Here is a 9,605-nt window from a genome sequence, read left to right on the forward strand (position 1 = left end):
GTCACGCAAATCCGTCTATTTTTTTTCAGAATCTATTTCGAGAAATCCAAATGGACCTCGTCGAACTATTGCTCCAGCTCCTCCAAGTACCACTTTGAACCACTGCACATCGAATAGTATCATGGAGAAGCTATGGTAATCCACCGTAATAATACTTTGCAAGTTCTCAAAATACTCCATCTATTCCACAACCGTGTTTGGATCCGTTGCTCGTCGCCGGCTCTCTTGCTCGAACCTTGCCATGACACCACAGTCCATTGTGGAGCGCATTTTATCAATACGCTCCATACAAAAATGCCGTCTGCATGACCACGCTGCACTATATATTTTGTACTGTACATTGAAACACTCAAATTAGATGTCGCATATAAAATTTAGATACGACAGATTCTAAACCCCTCATCACCTTTGGACTACATCCCCTCGCGAATTCCCACTCCTCCATTGAGACCTCTGTCCCTTCGCGAGATGTTGCGGTCAAGGCTCCATGCAACCATCACGTTGATATAAACCGCGGCATCTCCTCCATGCCTTTGGGATATCGAATCGGTCGATGACGCGTACTACGTTGCAATGCAATCTGGTACTTGGCGAGCCACATCTCCATGGAGGCATGGTGCAACATACAAAAGCGATTCACCTTCTCTTCCATTGAGGCATCCATTATTTTTTCTACCCCATTTCCAACCACCATATCTCTAGTCAGTCTATCATCGTCCTTTAGCGATGACCATAGCATCTCATTGCCTGGTTCCATCGTTGGTAGCCATTGTGAAATATGCACTAACGCCTCTGACACCAACCAACCTTCGGCCATGCTACCTTCTGGCCGAGCTCGTTGTCGCATAAAGCCTTTCAGGGTTTTCATGAAGCGCTCTAGGAAGAACATCCATCGCGTATGGACAGGTCCAGCAATCTCCACTTCATCCACAAGATGCACAAGAAGGTGGATTTGTATCGTGAGCATGCTAGTGGACAGGTATTTCTCAAAGAGACAGACCGTCAACACTGCTCCCTGCCTCGCGCATCCAATAGAGGACGTCTTAATCTCTTTCTGTGAGATCCATTGCACCAAAGTTGACAACTTGTAAATGGCCCCGTGAATTTCTAGAGTAAGGCATCCTGCGATCGCGATCGGTGGTACAAACTGCCACAAATGAGAAAGCATTATGAATAATGGCCACATTCCAAATAGCAAAATGCCCACGCTAATAACAATCCATTCGTAGCACAAACCTGACATATCTTATGCCAATCATGGGATTTTAGCCCCGACAATTGGTCGTCTTTAGAAAATGCGGACCTGAGAGAACGCATCATACCCGTCGGAGTGTGGATAGACTTGATTACTTGCTTCACAATGCACTCTTCTTTAGTGGACAAAACCCAAGGAGCGCAAGGAAGCTGCACGCGACCATCAACACTCGATTGCGGCCAAAGCACCTCCATCTTACCTACCTCCTTCAAATCTATTCATGCCCCTATAGTCTCTCTCTTTCCTGTGATGTGGTCCCATAGCAAGCTGCCCACATTCTTGAAAATATGCATGGGATCCAACAAGTGGTTGACCTGTAAGTGGGTCCAATATGGCAACTCGTAGAAAAATGAGAACCGCCACACTCCATTTGGATGTGATTCCACGTGGACCTTTTTTAGCTCGTACCAGCTTGCGACATTCATACGTGTTGGAGGTCGTCCAAGGAAACCTTCCCTGAGTTCATGATCCTCTGGTAAGAAATCAGCGTGTCCTTGATATACCATCTTCTTCATGGTTCGTAACCTTCGGGAGCCTAACTGTGGCCTGCACAATGGACATGCATGATAACTTGAGGTAACCAGACCTATTCCAATACCATGACCTAGTGAATACTTGATTGAATGAGATAAAATATAGATATTACCAGCGAGAACGGAGGCCTGCTCACCTGAGCACTCTCCGAATCCCGAAAAGTCATGCATCGTCCACATGAGAATGGCTCGAATATTGGCTGACCGCCGACCATTGCGCCTGCTCATATCTTGTAGAGTGACCCCCTTCTCCCACAAAATCTTAAGCTCATCGACTAATGGACGAAGATACACGTCCATATTTTTTACTTTGTAGCGGCCTGGAACGAGCAAGCTAAGGATGAGATATCCTTTCTTCGTAGAAAGCCATGGAGGGATGTTGTAGTTGACAAGGACTATAGGCCACACACTGTAAGAAGTTGAGTGCAGACAGAATGGGTTCATGCCATCCATTGTGAGACCGAGCCGAAGATTCCTTGGCTCTCATGCAAAGCCTAGGAAGGTAGAGTCAATGTGGCTCCATGCGCGCGAATCCGCTGATATTCGTTGAAATCCATCCGTGGACCTATTCTGCGCATGCCACGTTGTCAAGCTCGCCATGCCGGACGTACGAAACATGTGGTTTATGCAGGGGATGAGCGGAAAGTGTCTGAGAACTTTTTGAGGGATGGTTTGCCCTTGCAAGTCCTATCGATACTTGTGAGCACCACACTTTGGACATGTCTCCATAGTCTCGTATTCTCCTCGAAACACTATGCAATCGTTGATACATGCATGGATGTTATTGTAGTCCATGCCAAGCTTCCATAAAACATGTCCTGCATCATCACGAGACTCAGGCATGGTATTTGCAGGTGGTAATATATGATATTTTAATAACCTGAAAAAAAATCATAAAACACCTTGAAAAAGCACAAATGTTTGTAATAATAGTGTCAAAAAAAAAATCAATGAAGCCTATGTACAAGGTACCTGAATAACTCGGTCACACTTGTATCGCTCCACCCGTATTTTGCTTGCACACTTAAGAGTGCAAGCAGTGTCTTCAACCGAGATACTCGGCACCTATCATATAATGGTATGGATGCTTCCTCTCTAAGCGGATCAGAAGTCTCGACATCCATGGGAATCAATGCATCGATCATTGCCTCCATCTCAGGCTCCAAGATTGTAGGTAGGTCTGGAAGGTTGTCTGTCTCCTCTGGCATTGACGGTATAGATTGGCCTTGCGAGTGGTGGATTGGCTCCTGCACTTCATCCATCGCATGCCCATGAACTCTTCTAATTGGTCGCAAAGGGTGCGCTCCCTTTTGGGACAAGACATCACCTCCCTAGATAGAAAATTTCATAGCAAGACCCAATCTTATTGTATATGGTATTTAATTAGCTTGCGAGTACAATGCATGATTGATATTAACTTCAAATTACCATTTGCTGAAAATCCGCAATCGCCTGATCAATGATCTCTGATTGAAACTCGCCAAATCGTCGTACGTGTTCTATAGAAAATCGGCGTTTTCTTCTAATTGCCAACTTGCATTGAGAGCAAGGACATGGGACACGCTGATTAAGATACGGCTTGCGATCTTGAACAACAAGACCTTCTTCGTTTTCCATCTTGTCTATGTTACAACAAACAATTGGTTCATAAGGTTCATGAGTTGAAGATTAAATGTTTGGACTTGACTAAAAGATTGGATAATGCCTTAGATGCTAAAAGGAAAACTGATGAATATGTTACTTCATCATTGCTACAAAAAGATTGGTGACAAGGATGCTATGATTAATGAAGTTCTTCACGAGGTGAATATAGAGTTGAAGGGGATGGAACACGATTCTTATTTGGGATTTGGTGGTGATCAGTCAATTATTGAGGTGTCTTCTTGTATGGCCATTATACCTTATATACCTAGCTACGGTCTCTAGGTTATGTACTTTGAGTATCTTAGAGGGGCTCTACTAGGATTACTTATACAACTGCACTAGAGGGCTTTGAGTATAAGTAATCCTAGTCAACAAAATTTATGAGTATCATTGAGGATCTCTTAGTCTAATAATAAATCAGTCTCAACAAAAAGCATATTAGTAATGTGGTTTTTTTGTCCTAGGTCCATGTATAAAAATTAATGCCATCTATGAAATTTATCAACTTTTATTGTAATGATTGGAAGACATCAAATGCAACAATGTAATACAAGGTTACCATATCAAAGACAATATCAAATAGTAAAAATGTTTGTGCCTGTGTGGGGGTGTGTGTGTGTGTACCATAGTTATAAAATTTGTTCCAATCAATTATACTCATAGTCATAACATTTGAAGAAAATATCCTATGCTCAATTTAAGGGATTCTTCTTCTATGGCAATACTTTTTGGGTCATTTTGATGAAGTACCATAATGACCATTAGCTAGGGGATCATTTTCTTTTAGTCCTTTCATTGACTAGTTGGCATGATTACTAATTTGTTATGCCTATAAAGTTAATACAAAAACAAGGAATTATGCATATCACAATTAGATCCCCTACTTGGACATTATGAAGGATATGACCAATTTTAAGCCATCTTAAAGAGTCACCAATGTACGTGGGCCATGGTATAGCACATTGCATACCATTATCGATAAGTCTATTATCGTGCATCTTAAATCTCCTAATTAGATTTTATAAAGTGTATGACCAATTTTTAGCCCTCTTAAGGAGTTGATGTAATGGTACCCATAAAAAAAGTAAAGTGCATACCATTACCATAATCATGGATATGTTATCGTTCCAATATACACACACACAGGTGGACTACATCTTAAGTAGACAAAAGCTATCCATTTGAGTAGATATACATCTCCATAAAGCTATCCATTTGAGTATACATTTCTTTCTCTTTCTCTTTCTCTCCCTCTCTCATTTCCTCCCCCTCTCTCTCCCTCTCCCTCTCTTTCTCTCTCATTTCCTCTCCCTCTCACAATATATCCTAATACTCTCCAAAAGCAAAAGGGAGAGGGAGAGAGAGAATGCACTCTCCCTCTCTTTCTCTTTCTCTCCCTCTCTCATTTCCTCCCCCTCCCTCTCCATCTCCCTCTCTCTTTCTCTCTCTTTCTCTCTCTCCCTCTCTCTCTCTCTTTCTCTCCCTCTCTCTCCCTCTCCCTCTCTTTCTCTCTCATTTCCTCTCATAAACAAGCAAAAGAGAAAGTGATTTAAAACTTAAACAAGCAAAAGAAGGAGAGAGGGAGATTCACCGATGAGATATGGCGACTGTGGGGCAACTCCTCTTCGCGATGAAGGCTCCTCCTCTCCTTCGCGAACAACGGTGGCGGCAACGGCGGCAAGTCTTCTTCCTCTCTTTCTCTCACGACGGTCGCTCTCTCCCTCGCTCTCGCTCTCAAAACATAAAATGCAAAAACGCGAAGTAAAGCCGCGCTCGATTTCGGCCTGTTTTTTTTCCCTGTGGAACGTCGCTGTGGCTATAAGCTTAAATCCTTGTAGTGAATATCCTTTCTCATTTCCTCTCCTAAACAAGCAAAAGAGAAAGTTATTTCCCTAGTCACCGTTGCTATAAGCTTAAATCCTTGTAGTGAAATAATGACATCGCTAATTTGCATCGAAACTGCCTATCGCTTTTCGTGAATATCCTTGAGTGATGCTTATTTCTTGGTAGTGAGAATTCTCTCTTTCGTGCTATGTAGAAAGGGTTCCTTGTGTTGCTTGCATAAAGTTGGGGCTAGCTTCTGTAAATTTAGAACTTTTTAAGTATTAGCTAGTAATTATTGATGGAAGATGGTAATTATATGGGCTTGATGATACCAAACAAGCTTGAAATATGTTGTTCTTTTAAGTAGCTCTGCACCTTTTGAAAACAAATTGGTCATTATACTACAAAAATAACATTGTAAAAGTAGTAATACTTTTATGAACTGCAGAATCTCAATTTATTTGATTTCACAAAATATAGAAACTAGGTATGCTAATTGAGAAGTAATCCTGAAACCTTAAAGTGGAAAAATCTCCCACTTTTCTTGAAATTCATTCCCCCATTACAATACTACAGGTGTATGGATGTAAAAAGGCATTCATCCAAGTTTAGATTATAAGATTTAGACATGATGCATTATGTTATTTAAAGCATAGAAATAATGGGAGTATATTTGCATTAACCCTAGTTGGCAACATACAACTAAAACATGTAATATTATGTTTGGCATTGCTCTATTAGAAGTTGCATGCTCAAGGGCTTAGTTGAATTTATTCTTTGACTATTTTCAAGTTTTTTAAACTTGGTCAGCCAATCCCACTAATGGTTCTGAAGAAGCATTATATTTTAATGTGAGTCTTTTCATGAGCATATGATTAGAGTTTCACCATTTTTGGACATGAATAGATATTGCACCACAAAGGAACGAAACCCTAGGATTTAAGCTCACACACTCACAACACTGAAGCCACACTCAAAGTGGTAGGGTACAATGCCATTGGCAAATCTCACCATTTTCACACAAAGGTGCAAGTGAAAGTGTTCATAGGGTTGGTAAAATAGGAATGAGCTAAATGGACATTACAGAAGAAAAATAAATTTGAAATTAATCTTGGAGCGGGGAATGGAAAGAGCAAAAGGGGCTTAGTGTTGTAGCAACTTCTTCACCATAGTGCTCTATTGGCTAGGTGCTACTAAAATAGGGGAAGGATCAGGGCAAGTATTAGTATTGTTACAAATACCATCATTAGTTGGGTAGAGCCACTAGAATTGGTACTAATTGATCTAGTACAACGATCATCAGTATTACAGCTGGTTGGTGTTAATGTGATCAGGTGTGGGGGCGTCTTCGGAAGCTGAAATTGATGTCGAGCAAGTCGTCCATATCGTCGCTGTTATCAAGAAGCCAGTCCTGAAGGGCTTCTTTAAGTTGTTGTATGCCAGGTGTCAATGTCTGATTGCAGGACGACTCCACGGATGCGTTGTCACGCGGCAAGATGGGAGAGGCAACGGATGAGGACGCAGTATCCAAGAGCAACTCCTGGAGGTCATTCATGGCGCCGTCGTTGATGATGTCGCTGATGGTCTGCTCGAGTAGCTCGCCATGAATGATCTCTGCCTGCTGCTTCATGTGATCATGACTGCTATCGCCTGCATCAGTGACAGCACCTATATCATTTAGCTGCGGCGCCATAGCCGGGCTTGCATTGATCATGTTCATGTTCTCGCTGGCGGAGGAATATACATCCGGCCCGCTTATGTTGCGAATATTCTGGTCTAACCCACCATCATCGATCAGGTCTAACTCACCATCGATCACGTCCCCATCCAGCCCGGCATGATCGTCATTCTGGGAGTCGTCAATCATACTGATTATATTTTGCTGCTGTGACACGGCCATAGCCAGGCCGCCGCTGGCATTAATGAGGTTAATCGTATCGGTGCTCGGGGAGAGTTGCAGCGCAATCAGACTGGAATTTGCAGAAGGGTTACTGAGAGGAGATACATTAGGGATGAGGATAGAGCCGGAATGGAAGCTACTCCAATCTGATTTAGGCAGATTCGCATGACTCCTCGCATATGTCGACTGCTTGCCGGATAGCCTTGCTTCTGCCTCCAGCCTCGCCATCTCCCACTGAGCAAGGTGGCTCGCTGTGTCGCTTCTAATATATGTCTTCCAGTTCTTTGCCGCCTTGTCCTGATTAATGTGTCGGGCACTACTTATACCTGCTGATTTACTGCTCATGCTGAGTAATCTGTGCTGCTGTGGTAACTGCCATGTATACTTTGCGGTAGGTTGATTAGGGGAGTGATTAAGGAACTGCTTATTTTTAGTGGAGGAATTAAAGTTCTCGATCGCACTACTGATCTGGCTGTGCGTAGCGTCTGAGAAGTACAGCCCCAGGTTACGCAGCCTCTTTTTCAGCACTGTGTTCCAATAGTTCTTGATCTCATTGTCCGTCCTCTTGGGAAGGTGGGAAGCAATGAATGCCCACCTGTAAACAGCAGATCAACAAAACAGTTGAAGTTTGACACTCGGTGAACAGTTTCTGTTGATTGCCTTGAGAATCTTGTAGGCTATTGATTGTTATGGACTGTTGGCAAAAGCTTCGTTAGGGCAGGACTTAGGGCTCAGAATCCAGAAGAGGTTCATTAGGGCAGGACTTAGGGCTAACAGATCCAGAAGAGGTTCATTAGGTTCAGAAATTAGGGCTCAGAAACCAGAAGATGTTCATTAGGGCAGGACTTAGGGGATTCTGAGGACTTAGGGCTCACAATCCAGAAGAGGTTCATTAAGGCAGGACTTGGGGCTTAGAATCCAGAAGAGGTTGCTGAGACTGGAGAGTTCAGAAAAGCTTGTTGAGAAATTATTTGTAATGCCTTAGCTAGCCTTGACTTGACACCCCTCCACTGATTTACATATTCCAATAGCTAGATCAAGCCATAATTAGTGAGCTAATGAACATAATGGCAGCGCAGCTATATGGTGATGCACTGATGAGATTACTATTAGTGAGCACCAGAATCAAATCTACAATCTTTAGCCTACAATTTGATATCAGTACCAGTATGAAGATCAGTGTAATTGCTGACCCTTACGCTAAAAATCACAATGATGGAGGTTTACTGATGATTAAGTGCTCACTTGTTGCCTACAAGGCCATGCAACTGGATGATTTTTTGCTCTTCAGAGGGAGTGAACCCCCCCCGTACGATGTCAGGTCGGAGGTAGTTGGTCCAACGGAGGCGGCAACTCTTGCCGCACCGGAGGAGGCCTGCATCATCATGATCATCATAAATCCACATAAGCAAGGAGACTATCATCACCACCACCATCATTATAATTTTAGTCATTAGAAAGGAGAAATAAGTCTCATTGGGGCAATGAAAGATAAACTGAACTGATCATGAGATTAAAATAAATAAATAGCCACACCTCTACCTCTCTCTCTCTCTCTCTGTGCCTGCCCCCACCCCTTCAACTTACCGCATTTCTTTGGTAGAGCTTGCCAGTTGCCGTGTCCATACTGAGAGATGAAGGAGACGAGCTTCTCGTCTTCTTCTGGCTCCCAAGGGCCTTTCTTTACCCCTTCCGACTTGCGGCAGCACGGGCTGCGCCCCATTCTTATCTTCTAAGGTCCTACTTAGTATGTATATCACTATGCAATATTAGGCCTGATGATGACAAGACATACACTTGTTGCACTGCTCAGCAAAATAGCTTGCTCATGCCGACACAGAGAGAGAGAGAGAGAGAGAGAGAGAGAAAATTGGCTAGCTAGCTTCTACTGTGGCGTAACTGGTCATGCCGCAGCTGCAGAAGACTGGAGGTGTCTCTAAGAATACCTTCTGAGCTCTCCCGAGTGTCTCTTCTCTGCTTCTTAAATGCCTCATCCGTGCACATTTGCCTGGCTGCGCCCAATATGTTCCTCGATCTCGTGTGTATAACGACCTATAAGCACCGGTCAAGTTCACAGCGTCAATCTACATTCTCTCTCTCTCTCTCTCTCTCTGTGTAGTGTCTCTCATTTGCCATACAGCACTGTAATGAGATCTTATGGCTTAGGAAGTTCATTATCTTACTCGCCCTTTACTGAAAAAGTATGCCTCCAAGTTCCAACTTTCAAAGGCCCCGGCCCCAGGGCGTTTGGAAGGTCCTAGAGAACTCTCTCCTTCTTAACGAGATGGAAAGATTTTAAAGTAGCTCTCACTTTTAAAGAAATTGGAAGGTCACATGAGTATTTTTCTAAAGTTATTACTTTTTTCTCTCTTGCTTTGGAAGGGTCCATATGTATTATCTAGAGTTGTTATCTCTTTTTTTAAGAGACTGGAAATTTCAGGGCCTAAAT

At 43.0% G+C, this 9,605-nt stretch overlaps 1 protein-coding gene across 1 annotated transcript; it reads right to left on the bottom strand.

Moving 5' to 3' along the window:
• Positions 1-6,297: 6,297 nt before the first annotated feature.
• Positions 6,298-9,383, bottom strand: LOC148019059 (uncharacterized). The gene is made up of 3 exons (XM_087701647.1): positions 8,744-9,383; positions 8,402-8,531; positions 6,298-7,751 (listed from the first exon to the last, which is right to left on the bottom strand). The coding sequence occupies exons 1-3, from the start codon at positions 8,877-8,879 to the stop codon at positions 6,587-6,589; spliced, it is 1,431 nt and encodes a 476-aa protein (XP_087557773.1). The 5' UTR covers positions 8,880-9,383; the 3' UTR covers positions 6,298-6,586.
• Between the last annotated feature and the right edge of the window lie 222 nt (positions 9,384-9,605).

Source organism: Lygodium microphyllum, chromosome 20, assembly GCF_053477565.2.
Source record: "Lygodium microphyllum isolate KBCC chromosome 20, Lygodium_microphyllum_v1.1.10, whole genome shotgun sequence".
NCBI lineage: Eukaryota > Viridiplantae > Streptophyta > Polypodiopsida > Schizaeales > Lygodiaceae > Lygodium > Lygodium microphyllum.

Excerpts from the sequence above, each read along its gene's own strand:
- LOC148019059 (XM_087701647.1), bottom strand. The coding sequence starts at position 8,879 with ATGGGGCGCAGCCCGTGCTGCCGCAAGTCGGAAGGGGTAAAGAAAGGC. Across the intron at positions 8,532-8,743 it reads AGCTCTACCAAAGAAATGCG|GCCTCCTCCGGTGCGGCAAG; the intron begins GTAAGTTGAAGG and ends ATGATGATGCAG. Across the intron at positions 7,752-8,401 it reads CATGGCCTTGTAGGCAACAA|GTGGGCATTCATTGCTTCCC; the intron begins GTGAGCACTTAA and ends TGCTGTTTACAG.